At 35.6% G+C, this 22,326-nt stretch overlaps 1 protein-coding gene across 1 annotated transcript in view; it reads left to right on the top strand.

Annotated features, from left to right (window-relative positions):
- The window catches only part of HCRTR2 (hypocretin receptor 2), a 110,877-nt gene extending 94,821 nt beyond the window's left edge, over window positions 1-16,056 (top strand). Inside the window, exons 5-7 of the mRNA XM_021692089.1 lie at window positions 10,709-10,929; window positions 13,660-13,781; window positions 15,827-16,056. Coding sequence (XP_021547764.1) covers window positions 10,709-10,929; window positions 13,660-13,781; window positions 15,827-16,056 — 573 coding nt within the window. The remainder of the gene's footprint in view (window positions 1-10,708; window positions 10,930-13,659; window positions 13,782-15,826) is intronic.
- The last annotated feature ends 6,270 nt before the right edge of the window (window positions 16,057-22,326 follow it).

Below are 22,326 nucleotides of genomic sequence, written 5' to 3'. Positions count from 1 at the left end.
CTATTAAAATTAAATTACCATTAATCCAAATATTACTTAGGTTGTTAATTGTAACTCTCAGGGCAACCACCAAGAAAATAACTCAGAAAACTATAGTGAAAGAAAAAAAAAAAGCATTAAAATGGTATACTAGAAAATACTTATTTAACACAAAATAAAGCAGCAATGGAGGAAAAGAGGAACAAAATAGACAAAATATATATAAAAACAAAGCAAAATGACAGATGTAAATTATTCCTTTTCAATAATTAAATTAATAATTAAATAATTAAATTCAGTAACTAAATGTAAATGAATAAAACACTCCAGAAATTGGGAGAATAGATCAAATGAACAAACATAAAATGATCCAACTCTATGCTATCTTCAAAAGACATATCTTATATTCAAAGACACAAATAGGTTAAATGTAAAAAGTGGGGAAAAATGTTTACTACGCAAACACTAACAAAAGAAAGCTGAGGTAGCTGTAGTAATATTAAAGGAAACTTTACCAAAACTGTGACTGTCAGGGCAGCTGGCTAGCTCATTCAGTGGAGCACACAACTCTTGATCTTCTGGTTGTGAGTTTGAATCCCATGTTGGGTGTAGAGATTACTTAAAAATAAAATTTTGGTGGGTGGCTCAGGTGGCTAAGCAATTAACTCTTGGTTTTGGCTCAGGTCATGATCTCAGGCTTGTGGGATTGAGCCCCATATCAGGCTCCAAGCTCAGTGGAGAGTCTGCTTCTCTCCCTCTCACCCCTCCTCCGCATTTCTTGTGCATGTTCTCTCATAAATAAATCTTTAAAAAAATCAATAGATAAAAGTCAATGAAACTGAAAATTGGTTCTTTGAAAAGATAAGATATAATTACAAGAGAAAAGAGAAAAGATTCAGATCACTAAAATCAGAAGTAAAAGAGGGACATTACCACAGATGTTACAGAAATAGAAAGAGTAAGAGAATACTATTAAAGAGGACACGTACTGAATGGAGCACTGGGTGTTATATGCAAACAATGAATCATGGAACACTACATCAAAAACTAATGATGTAATGTATGGTGATTAACATAATAAAATAAAAAATAAAAAAGAATACTATGAATAATTGTATGCCAACAAAGTAGATAGCATGATAAAATGGACAAATTCATAGAAAGACACAAACTACTGAAACTGTCTAAAGGAGAATTAGAAAATCTGAATAGACCTATTACAAGTAAAGAGGTTAAATTAATAATAAAGAAATTTCCCACAGAAAAAGCCCAGGTAGCTTCACTATTTAATTCTACCAAATGTTTAAAGGATAATTAACACCAAACCTTCACAAACTCTTTGAAAAAACAGGAGAGGAGGAAACACTCCCTACCTCATTCCATAAAGCCAGAATTACACTACTATTAAAACTAGACAAAGATACCACAAGAAAACCATAAATTAATATACTTATGAATATAGAGTAGTATACTCAACAAAATACTAGCAAACCAAACCCAACATATAAAAAAAGGTTATACATGATGACCAAGTGTGATTTAGCTCAGCAATGCAATGTGGCTTTAACATATGAAAATCAAGCAGAGTAATACAACATTAGCAGATAAAACTCAAAACCCACATGACATGATCATCTCAATAAATGCAGCAAAAGCTTTTGACAAAATACAACACCCATTCAAGATAAAAGCACTTAACTAAATAGAAATAAAAAAGATTTCTTCAATTTGATAATAAGGTCTACAAAACCCCACAGCTAACATCATATTTAATAGTGAAAGACTGAATATTCCCCTGCCAGGATCAGGAAGAAGATAGGGATGTTTGATCTTATCAGTTCTATTTAATATTGAATAGTACTAGATTCTATCCAAGTCAGTTATTCAAGAAATAATATTAAGAATAATAACAAAATGCATCAAGAATGAAAAGTAAGAAGTAAACTAACTCTGTAGATTACATGATACTGTATATGGAAAATCCTAAAGAATCTACATGCAAAAAAATTAAAAACAAGTTCAGCCAGTTTTGAAAATAATAGATCAACAGACAAAAATTAATTTCATTTCTATAAACTAGCAAAGAACAATCCAAAAAATGGAATTAACAAAACAATTCCATTTAAAATAGCTCTAAAAAGAGTAAAACATTTAGCAATAAGTCTAATAGAAGAAATACCTAACATATACAATTACATAGTATCATTTAAAAATTAAAGAAGGACTACATAAATGAAATGATATTTCACGTTCATAGATTGGAAGACTTAATATTGTTAAGATAGAAAAATTCCTCAAATTGATCTATGGATTCATCACAATTCCTATCAAACACCCAGCTGTCTTGTTTGTTTGTTTTTGAACAAATTAGCAAATAGTACTAAAATCAATATAAATATGCAAGGGATCAGGAATGGCCAAAATGATCTTCATAAAGATGAACGAAGTTGGAAAACTCACTTCTCAATGTCAAAACTTATTATAAAACTAGAGTAATCAAGATAGTATAGTATTTGCAAACAGATAGTCATATAGATCAATGAAATAGAACTCAAAGTCTGGAAATAAACCCTTATATTTATGGTTAATTGATTTTTGACAAGACTCTCATCACAATTCAATGGGGAAAATCATAGTCTTGTCATCAAATGGGGTTGGGACAGCTCTATATACTCAAAAGAATGGAATTGGTTGTCAACTTACACCATACATAATATTTAACTCAGAATAGGTTGTAGACTTAAATATAAGAACTAATACAGGGGCGCCTGGGTGGCTCAGTCGTTAAGCGTCTGCCTTCAGCTCAGGTCATGATCCCAAGGTCCTGGGATCGAGCCCCGCATCAGGCTTCCCGCTCGGCAGGAGGCCTGCTTCTCCCTCTCCCACTCCCCCTGCTTGTGTTCCCTCTCTCGCTGTCTCTCTCTCTGTCAAATAAATAAATAAAGTCTTAAAAAAAAAAGAACTAATACAGATCTTCTTCAACTTACAGTGACATTACATCCCAATAAACCCATCATAAATTGAAAATAACCTAAGTCAAAAATGCATTTAATACACTAACCTGTATAGAACATCATAGCTTAGCCTAAACTACTTTAATGTGGTCAGAACACTTAAATTAGCCTACATTTAGGCAAAATCATCTAACATAAAACCTACCTTATAATAAAGTGTTGAACATCTTACGTAATTTATTAAGTACTGTACTGAAAGTAAAAAACAGAATGGTTGTAAATGTATCAATTGTTTACCTTCATGAATTCATGGCTGATGGGGAGCTGAAGCTCACTGACACTGCATAGAATCATGAGAGATTATCATACCACAGTAACTAACCTAGGAAGAGATCAAAATTCAAAATTCAAAGTACAGTTTCTGAATGTATATTACTTCTGTACCATCATAAATTCAAAAAATCATAGGTCAAACCATTGTAAGTCAGAGGCCATCTGTGCTATGAAACTCTTAGAAGAAAACACATTCATTTTATGTCTGTGGTCAGACATCATTATGACCTTGGTTTAGGCTAATGGTTTAAATGACACCAAAACCACAAGCAAAAAAAAATTTTTTTAAATAGATAAATTGGATGCTATTGAAATAAAAACATTTGGGGTGCCTGGGTGGCTCAGTCAGTTAACCGGCTGCCTTCAGCTCAGGTCATGATCTCAGGCTCCTGGGATCCAGCCCTGCTTCGGGCTCCCTGCTCAGTGGGGAGTCTGCTCCTCCCTCTCCCTATATGCTCTCTCTCCCTCTCTCTCTTTCAAATAAATAAATAAAATCTTTAAAAAAAGAAATAAAAACATTTGTACTTCAAAGTATACCATGAGGAAAGTGAAAAGGCAATTCACAGAATGAGAGAAAATATGTGCAAATTACATATATGATAAAAGACATATCCAAAATATATAAAGAACTCTTCTGATTCAACAATAAAAAGAAATAACCCATTAAAAGTAGGAAAGATTTGAATAAACATTTCTCCAAAGAAGATATACAAATGGTCAATATGCACATGAAAAGATGTAATTATTAGGAAAAGAGAAAATCAAAACTACAGTGAGATACCTTTTCACACTCAACAGGATGGCTGAAATAATTTTTTTTAAAAAAGGTAATTATTGGTGAGAATGTGGAGAAATTAGTACTCTTATTATATGGCTGGAAAATGGAAAAATGTAAAAGTAGAAAATGATGCAGCTACTTTGGAAAATGGTTTGGCCCTTTCTCAAAATCTTAAAGGATTACCATGTGACCTACTAGTTTAATCCTTAAGTATATACCCAAGAGAATTGAAAATATGTCCACATAAAAACTTACACATTATTGTTCATAGCAGCATTATACATAGTAGCCAAAAAGTGGAAATAAACCAAATGTCCATTAATGGATGAATGGGTGTGGTATATGTGTACAATAGAATATTATTTAGCTATAAAAAGTAATGAAATATTGATACATACTACAACATGGATGAATCTTGAAATTATTGTTAAGTGAAAATAGCCAGACACAAAAGACCGCATATTTTATGATTCTGTTCACATGAAATGTAGAGAAGAGGCAAATTTATAGAGCCAGAAAGATTTGTAGTTGCAGAGGGTAGTAGGATGGGGTGATGGGAAGTGACAGATAATAGGTTTGGAGTTTCATTTCCAGGTGATGAAAATATTCTGGAATTAGACAGTGATAGTGTGATAATTGCACAACTTTGTTCATACACTAAAACCTACTTAACTGTATCCCTTAAAAGGTGAGTTTTAGCATATAAATTCATCTCAGTAAATCTGTTTTTTAAAAAAGAGAACAAAAAATAATGGGTTTTTTAAAATAAGAAAAAAATTAAAGATGGAGGCAATTCTTTCAGGAAATTGTTCTGCTCAAAGTCGGGGGAAGGAAAAAAGGTTAAACACAATTCAACCTGTTGATGCAATGAGAATATATCATGGGAACTATCCAAAGATTGCGACTAAAGATTTTAAGGTCCATAGAAATACAGATGCATGAGATGACCTAGTCAGTAAAAACCATTTGTTGGATTCCAGGAAGGAAAGGGGAAGCCAGTTTCTACAAAGAAGAGCTAATTGTGTGATTGAGTCATGTTGAGAGACAACACATCTGGGGATGGACAAAGGACAGGAGCCTTGAGTTTGGGAGTTGGGTGAGAGAATCATGGACAGCAGTTGTAGTCCATATGGGTTGTCTGTAGGACTTGAAACTAGAGCTTTCTATTTTGAGAATGAAGTCAAGAGATGGGACAGATAGAATAGTTATGATCATCATCATGCAGACTTAGCATGCTCATCTAAATTCTAAAAGGTCTTGCCAGGGTTAAAAAAAAAAAGTCAAGAAGTCATGAAGTTAAAAAAAAAAAAAAGAAGTCATGAAGTTAAATGAAAAAAAAATTAACTGGGTCTTGGAGCTCAATCATTCTCAAATGATAGTATAAGGAATAAGAAAAAGTCCCATTGTTCCTGCCAGACAGAAAGAGAAAGGTAGAGATTATTGTTTCATATGAGATAGCACCTACCAAGTATCAGTTACACTCTATTATGATAAACTAGGTAATGAGCTAAAGAATAGAAGAAAGATAAAGAAGACCTGTCCTCCTGGAGCAGGCATTTTTAAGTACTAAGAAAAAACATCATCCTAACTCTCAGACTCCTCCAGTTACTAACAACTCTTTGCTCTTCCTCCTCCTAGCTAAAATTCATGGCTTTTCCATTTGTTGGCTCCTTTTCTCACCACCTCCCACCCTCACTGATTTCTCAGCCCACTTTATTCTTATTCAAATCCTATCATTACACTGAAACAGCTCCCACTTGAAGTCATCAATGATTTCCAAAAAATGTTTCCCTAAGGATTTTTTGCTTGATCATTTGCCAGCATTGAATAATGTTGTTCATGGTTTCACTGTTCACATACTACCATAGCCCTCCTATCTGTCTTTCTGCTTCTCTTCACTTTGAATATTATACTCCCTTCCCTGGCTGTTAAGTGACTTTTTACTAGGTTCCTTCATAACTGCACAGAATTTTTTTTAGGTGATGTATTTTCCAAGCATTTTTTTAATGAGGTGATTTCCCAAATTGTATTTATCAGACTGGTCCTCTTCTTTATTCTGAGATACACACAATCCCATATACATACATATACATTATGTATATGACTTTACTGTAAATCTCAAAATCCGATGATATGAATTTATTAAAGGGTATGTTAAAAGTTATGAATCAACAGCCAGATAAAGAGATACACAGAGCAAGGAGCTTCCATGTCCTCTCCAGGTATGCCATTCACCACGCATCTCCATATGTTCACCAACTTGGAGACTCTCTGAAACCCATGGTCCTTTTGAGTTTTTATAGAGGCTTCATTATGTCATCATGATTGACTAAGTCATTGGCAATTGGTTGATTCAGCTCCAGCTCCTTTCTCCTTCCCAGAGGTCAGGGGGTGGGACTGAAATTTATCATCCTTTAACAGTTGGTCCTCCTGGCAACTAGTTCCTGACCTTAAGTTACCTTCATTAATAAGACACCCATTTCACCTTTTATGGCTCTGAAGCATTTTCAGGAACTGTAGATGAAGACGAAATATATCTGGGAAATATGTTTTGGTCATCTGAACCATGACATATATGTTATAAATCATTTTATCACAGAAATACAAGGGATTGTTTATTGATTTGGAGTACTGCATATTGCTAAATTCAGGTATTAGTTCTAGTAGAGTTTTGGAAATTCCTTAGGATTTACTTTGTAAGCAATATGGCTCCTCAATAAAATCAATCTATATACCTTTTATCTATTTTTCTTGTTTTCTTATACTGGTTGAGACATCCAGTATAATGTTGAGTAGAAGCACTGAGAAAAGACTTCATTGTTTTGTTCTCAGTCTTAAAGGAAAGTGTTCATATTTTCCCATTAGGTAGGATGATAGCTGAAGACTTTTTTATAGATGCCCTTTACCAGGTGGATAAAGTTTCCTCGTCTTACTAGTTTACTAATTTACTGAAATTTTTATCATGAAAAGGTGTTGAATTTTTCAAATGCATTTCCTTTATTTATTGAGATGGTCATATTTTTGTCTCTTATTCTGTTAATATAAATTGCATTGATTAATTTTTGAATGTTAAATCAACACTGCATTGCTGGAATAAATCTAATTGATTTGTTTAGTAAATTTTATTATCCTTTTTGTATATTTCTAAGTATGATTTGATAATATATTTTAAGGAATTTTTCATCTCTATTCATGAGAGAGATTTAGTCGATTGTTTTCTTTTGTTGGCATGTCTTTGATTATTAGGGTATCTGTAGTGTTATAAAATTATTCGGAAAGTATTATTATTTCTTTGAATTTCAGAAAGAGTCTACATAAGATCTATATTATTTATTTTTTACCATTTGATTGAATTCATTAATGAACCTATCTGGACCTGGAGTTTTTGTGTAGCATAGTTTGGAATCATAATGCCAATTTCGGTAATCTTTAGTGTCAGTTTTGGTAATCTTTGTTTTTCAAGGTTATTTACCCATCTCACTTAAGTTTGCAAATTTATTCATTATTCATAATATCCTCTATTCTTCTTTTAATGTATGCAGCATGTTTCCCTTTTCTTATAAATTAATCCTAGTCACAAATACGGCTTAAGAAAGGGCAGGTTCCAAGGTCCATCATTTACATGATATTTCCAATTCATAATTGTGGTAATAACTCTTCCAAGATGTATTTTCATATCAAAGATGATTTTAAAGTTTATTTACAATAGTGGAATAAAAGTGGAGTGTGTGTGTGTGTGTGTGTGCATGTACGCATATGCACACACATGCTTTACACAGATGGATTGTTGAGCCCTTCCTGAGATGGCAGGGGAAGACCTTCCTACGTGGACAGCCTCCCAGGCTGGATTTCTCAATGCCCTTTTGTATGATTATTATTTCATCTAACTAGGCATATATTTAAAAATTTACTGTCTTCCATAACATATTGTGTTGGAAGTTTATAAATGGAAACCTTACATCAGAATGGGAAAAGATGAGCTTTTCAGTCAGACAGAACTTAGTGCCAATTCTGACTTGTTAGATATAGACATGGATATTTTATTTAACCTTTCTCAATGTCAATAATAGAATTTCTAAAGTTTAAATGATCTATGAGAGATCATTTAGAAAACAGTCCAAGATCATTTAGCAGACATTTATAGGGTTACTCATGCTACAGCTTTTCTGGAACTTTCCAACATCCATTGTGGTTTCTCCTCAATTATTTTATAAATGACTATTTAAAAAGAGACTCACAGAGGAGGAAGGATCCTCAGTGTCCTCCCCACCCCCAACCAGTAATATATATAAGAAAATTTATAGGACCACCACGTATGTGAAAAGGTCAGGCTACATAAAAGAACATAGAGAGCCAGAAGACAGATAATTTATCAAACGTTTGTCTATGTAAGGGCAGGTTTTCATTAACTTCATTTGTTTCTTTTTAAGAGAGAATAGTTATGGCTAAAAGAAACTCCGTATTAATTTGTCTGTGTAGAAATCAAAGTAAAATTCTGCTTGCAAAGATTATCTTAAACACACCTGGATCTTGTGATGTATAATGTAACAGAGTCCGTCCAACGTGCATTCTGAGAGAGCACAGGAACACATGGGTCTGTCCTGGCTAGCAGCACAGAGATAAAAACAACAATTGAATAATCTTAACAGAACATAGACGAACATGGAGTCTTAGTTAGAACCAACAAACGGCTATGGTGTGCTTGTTGGCACATTTTCCTCTTAAAAAATTATGCGTGCTGAATTTTATTGTTTTGCTCACTAAACTCTATCAATCTTCATGAACTTATAATTAAGAAAATATTACACTTGGAAGGACTCCCTGCTATTATCAAATAACTTTGAAAAGAAATGGAAAAGTACAAGTTGTATAACTGTTGTTACAAATTCCAGCTATTTGAAATGTTAATGTAATACCACAAGGGATTCTCACTGTGTTTGTATGCATTTTATTTTTTTAAATTTGTTTTAAAGATTTTATTTGTTTATTTGAGAGAGAGAGAGAGAGAGAAAGAGTAAGAGAGTATGAGCAAGAGTGGGGGGACGGGCAGAGGGAGAGGGAGAAGCAGACTCACCACTAAGTAGGGAGCCTTGGGGGGGGGGGGGGGCGGGCTTGATCCCAAGACTCAGAGATCAGGACCTGAGCAGAAGACAGAGGCTTAACTCATGGGGCCACACTGGGCGCCCCTGTTTGTATGCATTTTTAAGGGCCAGACTAGATCACAAAATGGGTTTCAAGTAATTTCATAACAATAAAGAGTAAGCAACAGAGAATATTTTATTTATTTTTTTATTCTCTTCACTCAAGGTTTCTTTATCTTTTTTTTTTTTTTTAAGATTTTTATTTATTTGACAGAGAGAGACAGCGAGAGAGGGAACACAAGCAGGGGGAGTGGGAGGAGAAGCAGCTTCCCGCGGGGCAGGGAGCCTGATGCGGGGCTCGATCCCAGGACCCTGAGATCATGACCTGAGACGAAGGCAGACGCTTAACCAATTGAGCCACTCAGGTGCCCCTTCACTCAAAGTTTCCATTGGCCAAACCTGAGAAACAAAATCTAATAAAAAGCACTAGGTAGTTAAGTCCTATCTGTCCCTCTGGCAGCAGATGGCAGTATTGATGCACGAAAAAAATGCTTTCGAGTTACTTTTGCAATTACCTGTTACCTTTCCCCTCTCTTTATACTGAGGTATCTGAGCTGAACCAGAATTCCTAATCAGATAATATGGTTGTTGTCCTTTTACAGCTCTTCTTTGCCAGTTTTTATTTCACTCTCCTTTTAATTAAGAACTGGCTTTGGTTGTTAGTTTGCTTGTTTTGTTTTGTTTTTAAGAACAGTTTTAAGTTCACAGCAAGATTGAATGGAAGATACAGAGGTTTCCCAAATGCCCCCTACCTCCACTCATGAAGTGCCTTCCCATTATCCATATCCCTCACCAAAGTGATACATTTCTTACAACTGATGAACCTACACTGACATAGAATCATCCAAAATCCGTAGTTTACCTAAGGGTTCACTCTTAATGTTGTATGTTCTATGGGTTTGGACAACGTATCCAAATACATCATATAATGTATAATGATAAGTATCCATCATTACAGTACCATACAGAGTATTTTCACTGCCCCAAGAATCCTCTGTGCCCTGCCCACTAGCCCCCCAACACACGCCCCACCACCCCCAGGCAACCACTGCCTTTCTACTCTCTCTCTGATTTTACCTTTTCTAAGATGTCATGTAGTTGTAGATTTTATGGTATGTAGCCTTTTCAGATTGGTTTCTTTTACTTAGTAATATGCATTTAAGTTTCCTATCATTTCTCATGGCTTCATATCTCATTTCTCTTTGGCACTGAATAATATTCCATTGTCTGGATATACATCTTCTCTGTTTATAAAGAGGTATCTTTCCCACTTGTAGCTCTCTTTAGACCTTGACAAAAATGGGATGTTTCAACTTGTTTTCCACCCAAACTCCTATTTGATACTCAACTGTATTACTCAAGAACATACTCAACTCAGCAAACATTCTGGGGAAACAGGCTCTTAAGCCTGTACCTCTGGATACACATGTCCAAAACACTCTCCTTCCTGTATCTTCTAGTTACTTCTCCAAAGTGGAACTTCCCTGAGTCAGGTGGCAATAAAGAGTCTCTGCTCCTTTTAGATCCCTGGAACATCATCTGTAGTTCAGAGAAAATGGAAGCCCCTGCAGCCTGCTTCACAGCCTCGAGGGCCAGGACAGCAGACCAAGTCCAGGATTAGTGCTGTGGCCGCTGAAATAAAGCAGATCCGAGCCAGACGGAAAACAGCCCGGATGCTAATGGTTGTGCTTTTGGTGTTTGCAATTTGCTATCTACCAATTAGCATCCTCAACGTGCTCAAGAGGTAAAGTTCTTCTATTATTTGAAAATAAAGTGACTGTCACTTCTTGGTTCTTAGTGAAGAATTTTTTTTTTCTTCTTAAGCCAGAGAAAAATCTAAGCCCTTTGCCTAGATAGTGTCAGGCCAGATAACTCAGTGTGTTGTTGTTCCTACCAGGTAAGTTGGACAGCCTTTTAGAGTGCTCAGACTCTACATGCCTTGTCCATGGAAGTTCTCTGTTGAATGGCAGACATAAAACAGATGTTCCCCTGACCTCTTCAAGCTAATTGCTGAGCCTTAGATGTAGAAAAAGTTCTAATGCAAAAAAAAAAAGAAAGAAAGAAAGAAAAGAAACAAAAACAAACAACAACAACAACAAAACCCAAAATAAAAAACAAAACAAAACCAAAACCAAACAAACAAAAAAACCTCATTTACAGCTTGGAGTTCTTTTTTGATCAGAACAAATTGGGTTTTACAAACTTTGTTCTCATACATAGGGAGTTATGACAGAATTCTATCTAAAGGATAAAAAGAGATAGGGATGTTTTGTTAGCATTCTAATTATACTTAAAAGTGCATTTGCGAGCACACACACACAAAAACGGAATCAGGGCTCATACTGTGTTTTGAGTGTTTAAACAAAAAAATGCCATTTCCTCAAGTCACTGAATCAAGAGCTCAGGGTGACTGAGAGAAAGCGTGTTATTTTTTAGGCTGCAGATACACTGTTAAGTTAAAAACAATGGACCAACAAGAACAGCCAATGCAGGGGCCCTGGTGCGCATGAACTTCACAGCCAGCCAACTTTATTGGGAATTATCATAACTGTTGCAAACAGACTGGCCCCAAGGTAATAGTAATTTTGTTTGTAATAGGCTTCGAACTTAAACTAGGATTGCTCCTCTCACTTTTCCCTGATTCAGAGTCAGTATCATATTCCTCACAGCTGGAGACTCTGGAGAGCGGCAGCTTTGGCTGGAGTCACACACGCTAAAGGCGGTACAATCGGCTGCAAAGAGTTCTCATTCTTCTTGGCCCTTGGTTTTGATTGCTTAATAACTCTCCCGATGGAAAATGACCTTTTGTTTAGTAATATTATTTAGTACAGACACAGCCTTTAAGGAATGAGATTTTCAGCAGCGCGGGGCCTTGAGATACATCCGGGCTCACAAGAAACTGAAAGCTACTTTGCCCTCCATAGCTCTTCCTAATTTCGGTCTTATTTTTCTTGGTGGAAGAAATCCCATACAGATTTATTCTGATCTTTGGCTAGATGATGTTTTCTACTCTTAAGAACCTTATAAACATGCTATGATACTGAATGATTTTCTCTTTTTTTTTTAACTTTTTGTACTTTTATGGTACTCTGTCTAAATGCAATGAAAGTCAGATTTACTGCTCTCTGGACTGCTCATTGGGATTCCCTGCATCTCGGCACTTGGACCAGTCCTTTAGCTATTTCCAAATATCTACTTGTCCATAATATTTCTCTTCTTTTTCTAACTTAAAGACCTCTAACTTAAAGACCTTTTCAAGGAAAATAAACGGCTAAGAAGAAAGTCTATGTTAAAATATTCTCAATTTTTTGAGCATTCTGCTCTTTTCCACAAAACGTGAGAAAAACACTCCTTTTCTTCAAATGCTTATCTCTTTGTTTGCCCTTATAGGTTATGCTTGTATTTTCTTTCTCTTACCAATACATTTCTAAACGCTTTTCCTTGAAAGAATTTTTTGCCTGACTAGTTAAAACCAGCTTCTTTAAAGCAGTTCTGGTTTGTCTAGGATTTCAAAGGTATATTATGCTAGAGGGTCAGAACATACCATTAATTCCATTTGTCCATGCTATTTCACTCCATATCGTATTTTTGTAAAACTCCAGTACTCCACAGAGCATCACTTTATTCCAGAAATGCATTTCCTGCCAGAGGCTCCATCATTGATTGTGTAATTTGATTATACACGATGGTGCCCACGATAGAAATGCATTATCATCTTCAGTCTATAAAATTTACTAGGTAGTTAGTTACAAGCTACCTGCTATTGGCTAGTGGATTGAATTTGATAGATGGGATATTTCTGAGTATGGAACAAATCTTAAAAATGATGTTTAAGTATAAAATAATGAAATATTTTTCAGAGTTTAACATCATAAATAAAAATACTAAAACTCATGAATTTTAAGAAGTTACCAGAATTTTGCCTACTGAAAACTAGTCTCTCTCTAACTGTAATGAAGTCCCAGAAGGCAAATTTCAACAAGGCTGGGAAGAGTGTAGTTGAAAAAATGTGATACTTTGATCAATGCACAAAGGTAGGTAGGAAGAAGGACTCAAAGACTGCAGTTTAAGAGTGCTTTTTAAATGACACACAAAATGGAATAGTAACAAACTTGTTCAGATGTATTTAGAAACAAAATGAAAAAAGGACATAGCTATATATTCGACTTCTGTACTCTTGCTCACCAGAAATAGGATTACATTTGTTGTTTACAGGAGAGAAAGACCATTCTCTGGCTTGATTTGGCCTTTGATTTCCTAATTGTGCCATGGAACTTTTGTTCAGGTACTGACATTTTCCTAAACCCACTATGGTGCCATGAGCAGTGCCTGCTGCAGGGGAGGACAGGGGTTAGTTAGGCAGCTTCCATCAAGGGCTGTGTTCACCCATGAATTTCATTATTTGAAGGGTACTTTTCAAAATCACATTGGATTTCCCGTGATTGTTTCTTGTTTTGTTTTGTTTTTCCTACAGAGTATTTGGGATGTTTACACACACAGAAGATAGAGAGACTGTATACGCCTGGTTTACATTTTCACACTGGCTTGTATATGCCAATAGTGCTGCGAACCCAATTATTTATAATTTTCTCAGTGGTGAGTTTTCAACCGTTCCTTCCATGTAAGCCACAGTCCTTACCAAGGGCGAGGGATCAGTGACCACAAGGTTTTGAACACTCTTGAAATGTGCGAAGAGCTTAATTGCTATACAATGAGATTTTCCCCCCAGATCTAATTCATCTTGAGGTTTTACCCTGATGAGGGGGATCACATGGTACCTAACTCATCAGAGAAAACCATCTAAGTCATTTTCCTGTAAAATTTAAAAGAAATGTTGAGTAGGAGGAAAGTGAAAATTTTGAGAACTGAAGAACACAGAATCCTGCTTGTCATACATTAAACTTATGACTTACCAACATGTAAAATAATTTTATCTGAAAATAAAACAGACTTGCTGTATTATTTCCTTTGCCAACACTGAGATTGCCTCATTGAGATTGAATTGGAACCCACTTTTGGGTATTTTTCTGTATTTACATTTCTCTTGTGAGTAACATCTCTTCGGGTTATCTCAAGATTTCTCACTGACCACAAAAAATGATACTACTTCTAAATAATGCACAAGCTAAATGACACACAAAGACACATATCTGTAACAGATTTAATTTTTCTCGGTTTATGGAACTAATGTAAATGTAAAAATCATTTAACTAGTTGTTTTATTTACAAACATTTTGCCTGACTGACCTTTAGAATTGTGTTTTAATTAGCTGCATCTTTACACTGTCTTCTTCTCTAACCGGTTGCCTATTTCTGTTTCATTGCTATTTCCAAATATATGATAATTTTATGTGGAAGAAAAAGCAATTCATTTTATTGCATACTTAATAAAGTATGTGTATTTTCCAACTTCATCTTTGGCCTTGTAGGTTGTATGGGTTATTTAAAAAAAAAAAAGAAAAAAAGACAAATGACCAGTCAACTTCCATTGTTTTCTTTCTCAGTCATGGTATATACCATATATATACCTGCTTTATTTCACCTTTCAGGTGGCATATATGTGGGGTTTTCTTGCCTTCCCCCACCACATCCAACCCCTGTCTCCAGGTTAAAGATGGCATTAGATCAGAGATCACCGGATACCACTCACTGCTCATGTGCTGTGTTTGGGGGATCAAGGGACCATGTGGAGCTGTGGCTTGGAAAGCAATGAGGAAGCCATTGCCTTGGGGTTAGAGATGACTAAAGCCCTCAGGCTTGCACTAAGCAGATCAAACCTCCTAGAAGGTTATAGGGAGAAGTGTTTGAAGTCAAGGCCACAGGACCAAGTCAAAGTGCTATTGTGGGGTGGAGTGAGGCAGGGAAGGTGGTTGATAACATGTGGAGACTTGGTATGTGCCAGCGATTGTCGGAGGCCCTTGAACATTCGCTTCTCATGTAATCGCTCAATCACCCACTTTGGTAATGGAGGCTCAGAGAAGAGAAATGATGATTCCCAATCCTGTTCATTTATCCTTAAAAAGGTGTCTGTTTCATTTTTCATACTTCTCCAATTTCACGTCAGTGACTTAAGGGCAAGTAATAACTTCTAAAGTGGGTAATTTTTCCTTCCATTTTTTGTTCTGTCTCATGCAGATTATGAAACTTTAGAAATTTTCTATATATTTTAAGATGTTTTTTTCTAGATACTCTGTTGAACTGAGCATGCCAGTAGACCAGTTTCTTCAGAGTCCAGTGTAGGGATAATTTCTGTTCAGTCATGGCTATATACAATACAGGCTTCATCATTTTTGAAATTATTAAGTATCTCTGGACAGCCTACTAATGATCATTTTCATTACAGCTGTCTATAAAAACCCACAATCACAAATATAGAAGGTTTGACTCTAAAGGAATGAAACAAATTCCAAACATCGCACATGAAAAGCAGTTACATTATTTTATGGAAATACCTTATTGTTTCAAGAGTCTACCAAGCTTCCAGTAACACAATTTCCTCTTCCTATTTCCTCCTTTTTGCAAAATGTTGCACCTCATTGTTAGTTTGGCTCAAGGGAGCAACTGGGTTATATCCTATTCATGATTTGTTGAACACTATTTATGTGTAATTCTTTTTCCTTTCATTCTCCCTGGTTTGTCAGGAAAGTTTCGAGAGGAATTTAAAGCTGCATTTTCTTGCTGTTGCCTTGGAGTTCACCATCGCCAGGAGGACCGGCTTACCCGGGGCCGAACGAGCACAGAGAGCCGGAAGTCTCTGACCACCCAGATCAGCAACTTCGACAACATATCAAAACTCTCAGAGCAAGTTGTGCTCACCAGCATAAGCACACTCCCAGCAGCCAATGGAGCAGGGCCACTTCAAAGCTGGTAGAAATTTCATTCATATGACAGGGATATCTGAGTAAAACTATTCTTTTTTAAAAATCTCTGTACACACAAACTTTATTATCCTAATGATCTGAAGCTTAAATTACTTTGTGGTCTTTCTTTCATTCTTCTTTTTTTCTTCTTTCTTTCTTTCTTTTTACTCTATTGCTCTTTGGAAATTAAAAAAAAAAAGTCAGTTTAAAATAATTTCTCAACTTTTGATTTAAATAAAATTTTAGAAGTTTGACTTTCAACTGAATTTATTTTAGGCTATTTCACTTTTAGCTTCATGTATTGTGATTTGTGTCAATTAAATGTTTGAATATTTTTAATTCTAATTGTTATTTTACTCTCTCACCTTCAGATTGGTTGCAAAAAATTACCAAGAGTTATCCAATGATTTTCTTTTGTCTACTAAAAGAAGTAGCAATTACTAACTCAATTAACAACAGACATGTTAGTTAACTTCATAGTTTTAAAAAAAATCACAAAAGACTCATGATGTGACATCTGAGAGAATATTTATATACAAAATAGCATACTATATTAGATAACTCAAAAGCTATCTTTCAGAACTATTTAAAAATATATACTATTAAACTTTAATTTCCATTCATTTAACACAATTTTCTCAGGTTTGTAACCTTACCGTTGCTCACATTTCTCATCTCAACATATGGCCAGTAAGATTGTATTAACATAACAATCTTGGAGTAACTACAAATACATAACAATCTCCATCTCTAAGAAAAGACTTCAACATTTGAGAATAAGGCAGGATTCTTTTAACCAATAAAAATGATGTAGTTGGCCTTGCTGGATTAAATTAAGAATGCAATTTACAAAGAAAAGGAGTAGTGGACTACTAAATCACAGCTGGGTCCCATATGGGACAGTTACTACTGCCATGGTGATGTGATGTAAATATTTGCATTTATTTGAATTTCATAAATATTTATCAAATACAAGCACCCACTGTGCTAGGTGCTGGAGAATGAGGTAGGGGCGGATGTACACGTGCCTTCAAAAGAGGTCTGAATGACTGAGGGAGACATGTCGATAGAGTTTACAGGACAGCAAACCACTCTAGGGGACAGATTCAAATGAGGGTGGAGGAGTGAAGCAACCAACATGGGACACGAACAGAAAAAGTTTTGTTTCTGATTCATTACAGTGACACGGCTGATGTCCGCAAATTCCACGTAGGCCTGCAGGTGGTTAGGAGGGAAGTGCTGGCTCCTAACTCACATACAAAGGAGTAGCCACCTGGCATACTTTGTACAAATGTGAGAGCTGCAATCCAAAGCACTGAATATTTCAAACTTGTCTCCCTGCAAAATGCTTCTAACTCAAATATTTACTTGAAAATTGAATTCAAAGTAAGAGATGTTCATGAAAGTTGCTCTTCTTGCATGACAGCAGCAGGTATCCTTATTTTTACTGAAACAAAAGATGTGGAGAATAATATTTAAGAAAAATTTTTATAGATGATAAAAACTATCTCATTCATTTCTTGCTATTTTCCAACCCATCACTTTCTGAAAGAAGACACAAGCAAATTGTCCACAAGTTGTCTTCTTATTTTAGAACGTGGGGCTACCTTGTGCTTTTTTCCTACTCAAAGCAAAAAATGACCCTACCAGAGAAGGTTTATTGAAGTGATATTGCTAATTATCAGAAAGATAACGTCAAAAGCAAAGTGTTATAACTCTCTCCTCCCTTCCCTTTGTACATTTGAGAACTTTCTTGTTTATGCTGCGTGAAAGGAATGTTGTAATATTCAGATTGTGATGGGAGCTAGGATAGTTTAAATAGTTTGAGGATTCTTCAAGTAATATTGATAATATGCCTTAATGCCTAAGTAGTATCTCAGAATAAGAGCTAAATAATAGAGACTGTAATATATCTAGTTCTTTATTATTTAAGAAGGAGAGAGATTGAGAGAGGGAGAGCAAGAGAGAAGGAAAGAGAGAAAGAGAGAGGCTCAGAGAGGCAGCCATTGTACGATTGCCTGTTAAGGATAGACTCAGAAGTCAAGATGCCTTTGCTGTAAATCAGTGATTCTCAAAATGTGGTTTCTGAACCATCAACATCAGCCTCACCTAAGAAATTATTAGACATGCAAATTTCCACCCAATCTCAGATCTGCTGCATCAGAAACTTTGGGGGTGGCACCCAGGCCTCTGTGTGTTAACAAATCCTACAGGTTATCCTGAAGCACCTAAAAATTTGAGAACCCCTGCTCCAAATATACCACCTGGCACCTGCTAATTAGCCCAGCAAAATTAAGTATTTCACTGCACAGGTATCTACAACAGGGACCATCGTCATCACTCCTGTCAACCTGGTTGGAGGTCGAAAGAAGAGGCTGAGTATCAATGTTGAACGTCACTCAGTGTCATCTCATTCAAAGAGATAGTGGTTTATGAACCAATTGCCTTGCATGACCAGTGCAGTGTGAAAGAAGACTGGTTTTAAAGCACTTGTGTACTTTATGGATACCTGGATGACTTGAGTTTCTAACTAAAACTTTTAAATCTCCAATTTTACTTACACTAACTAAAGGCTAAGTTTTGTGGAAGCAGAGAGTTTCTAAGAATGATCATTGCCTGGAAGGAAAACAAACAAACACTAGTACCTACAAGATACCGTGGCAACGAAATAGCAGACTCTATGCATTGCTTTCAACATGTTGATTCTGGAACCCTTCTAAGAGTTCTGGAGGGAGTATGGTTACCTTACTAGGACGAGTGGTCAAGAAAGAGTTTTTTCCAAAACCTGCCAATCTTATGGAACAAAGGGTCAACCACACGCTTCATTATGTGCTAATAACACAAATGAGAGACTTCTTATGGAAAGAATGTGTTGCAACTGTTTTATGCCCTACATAGAATACGCATCTCTCTGTTTTGCCATATTTCAAAGATTTAATGTAAAATGTCACTAGGGTTGCTGAATTTTGTTATCAATAAGGATGAGATCATTTTAGCGAATAGAGAATCCATTTGAACTTCATTATTTCTGAATTTCTCCAAACCCATGGACACTTTGATATTCGAATTCATTCATTCTTGGCAAAAGAGGACTCCTAGTTTCTGAGGAAAATGACTTAAAGGTTCCAAGGCTTAGAGTGTTTCTTGGATATCAAATAACTGTTACAAATCATTGATGAGTTAATTGCAAAAGTGTCAGGCATAGTGATACTGAATTTCACTCCCAGTGTGCATTGTTTTATTAAAGATAGAGATAAATATGCTTGTAAAATGTGGTCTGAATATACATAAACCTGAAATATCAGAATGACAAACACCCAAATATGCTTATGGACACAAATTGTGAGGAGGGCTATTATTGTTTTAATATCAGTATAACAATAATACAATCTCTCACACCTGATATAAATTATAGTAGTAATCAACTGCATTTCAAAAAAATGTAATGGTTAGTCATTACAACTTAGAAAGTTTTTCAATTCCAGTTAATTTTACAACAGACAATTTTCTACTTTCTGCAAGTTACAAGTCAAAAAAAGTAAATTCCATTAGGTTATGTACGATTAGTTTTCAAATAGCATGAAGCAAAATAATTGATTTTTTAGAGATAATATGTAAACAAAAAATATTGTCAATTTAAGTCTATTCTACTACTTTATGTACCTCAGAAAATGAAGAGCAAAGGCATGGAAAACAGTGTTATCTCCCCAAATTCAAAGAGGATTGTTTTCTAGAATACTGCTGCAATTAAAGAGGGAGCAAAACATTCCCTCCCGTTTGCCACGTATTTCTATTCTCTTTAATTTTCTTTATAAGCTTTGGGGTTAGAATATCTTTTAAGTTTTTTTCTTCCAAAATGTATTTCTATAATTGTTGTATCCCATGTGTGTAACATCATGTCACTTGTTTAACAGTTATACATTTAAAGTTCTTGATGTTTAATTTCCTGTGTGTTCATGAAGAAATTTCTTATCAAATCCAATGGGATTACACACCAACTACTGTGAAGGATGCTTGTTATGTACTTTTTAAGTAAAAACCATATTGAGAATTCTATAATCACATTAACACTGCCCTCTCTGTTGTATGAAAAATCCTGTTGTTGTTGATTAGAGACGTTGGATATTCACTCATAACTAGTGTCAAATCTTTGCAGGTAAGAATTAAATTAAGCCCTCTGGTGTGGTACTTAATGATCAAAATATTTTTTCCCAATAAGTTTATATAACCAGGGTTAATCATGATATAAAATGTTTTTAATGTTGTTTTTAAGAGCAGGTACTAAACTAAGGATGGTTAAGATTAACACAGAAATATTTCATAAAAATTATGTTAAACCACTGATATATATCATTAAATTTTGGAACTTTTATCAGAGTCAAGAGATTGTATCTTATTTGGATTTAGAGACAATGATGACCTTGTGATTTTCAATTTGTTATTAGACAAATAGGTGGTATTTCCATAATTAAGCAATTTTTTTCTTGGTCATTATATATAAAACTTTTAGGCCTCTTTTTAATTAGTGATAAATTTTAAAATGTATATTTTCTGCTTTTCATTTCCTAAATGATTCTGATAAATGACAGAATCAACTGTCAAGGATTTTTATTTAAAAGTCCACTTTTATTCACTGCTGTTTATTCTAACTTGTATAAAAAATGGAGCCAAAGTACTGGGCAAGGTAAATACTTGACTCCATCTAGAGAAATGTGATTTGATTATGGGATGGTTTCTAAAGACAGAGCAGAAACTCTCAAGTGAAAGCCCAAGACTAGCTATTTCATGGGTGAAGGTGTTTTGCTTTGAGTAATCCATCATCACAGATTAGGTATTTGGCCACTTCTGCTCCTGGAGTCAGCCCTGAAGAGAGGTAACTCATCCCCGCTTTCATCTAGGCCAGTTGCCATGAATGGGAAATGGTAACAAGGGAAGTTTCTTGAAGAACCTCTTTGGCCTTGCCCTGCTTTTACTACTTCCTCACTCTCCAGCTGTAGTCCTTACCCCAGGCTTCCCCTCCCCCAAAGCTAAGCATGAGCAGACCTACCCCTACAGCCCGCCTTGCCCTACAGAGTTCCTGAACCTTCTTTCAGACCAGCTCCAGACAATAGGGGTGACTCAGTGCCTCAGGTTCTTGTTATCTCTTGAGGTGTACCATGGCAAGTGGTTAACTTGAGAACAAATGAAGCAAAGCTCAAGGAAAAAGGAAAAAAATGCATTTTTATATCCAAAAATTATAATTTTACATCCCCCCAAAACAAGCCATTTATTTTCTTTCCAGAATATCTATGTTTATCAGTGGGCTTTTGGATCTGTGTCAGCTCCCATTCCAAGCCCTAGCTAAGCTTGCTGCCTCAACTTGGGAGGAATCCCAACTTTGAGACTCTTAGGTCAAGGGCATGGCAGGTCACTAGGGATTTACACCCGAGGAGGTGGTACTTGTGTCATCTTTGGAAACAAACCACCTATTCCATCCATTGCTTTTCATACATTGTTTGAGTTAGCCTGATAATTTCCAAAGGGAGAAGGGTACAAACAAAATATTTGTGGGACTGAGAAATCCTTAACAGGATTTCATGGCAACGTGAAGCTTAATTTGTCACGGATGTGATAAAAGATCATGTCCAGAAAGAAGTGATGTTTCTTTCACAGGGACACAGATTGAAGACTTCTCCTTCTATGGTACAGGTAGATGAAGCGGAGCACTTGCTTACAAAGCCATGTCTAATCATGCAGAATATTCACTAAGGAATGGGAAAAATTGTCATTTTAGAGTATCACCAACACATATACACATGTACGTATGTGTATGTCTAACATATATATAAAACTGAGATGGGGTGCCTGGTTGGCCCAGTTGGTTAAGAGGCCAGCTCTTGATTTCAGCTCAGGTCATGATCTCAGTGTCCTGGGTTGAGCACTGCTCCACACTCCACAGGGAGTCTGCTTGAGGATTCTCTCCTTCTCCTTCTCCTCTCTCCCCCCTCACATTCTCACTCTAAAATAAATAATCTTAAAAAAATAACCTGAGGTAGATATTATTTAGTATGAGAAAATTCCCCAATGTGTGCTAATTTCACACCCCAGCCTTTTAAAGATTTCCCTTCTTCATTTAGTTTACTCCTTTCTTCAATTATATCTTTTAGTTTGGTGACTAGTTTTCCTCTCCTATACAAATATCTAGGTTTCATATTTATGGTATTCTAGACAGCTTTTTCCCTAAAAACAAAAGCATTTCTTTCTTTCTTTCTTTCTTTCTTTCTTTCTTTCTTTCTTTCTTT

Source organism: Neomonachus schauinslandi, chromosome 8 (genome assembly GCF_002201575.2).
Source record: "Neomonachus schauinslandi chromosome 8, ASM220157v2, whole genome shotgun sequence".
Lineage (NCBI taxonomy): Eukaryota > Metazoa > Chordata > Mammalia > Carnivora > Phocidae > Neomonachus > Neomonachus schauinslandi.
Note: the sequence above shows the minus strand (reverse complement) of the source record. Positions and strands in the feature narration are given on the sequence as shown.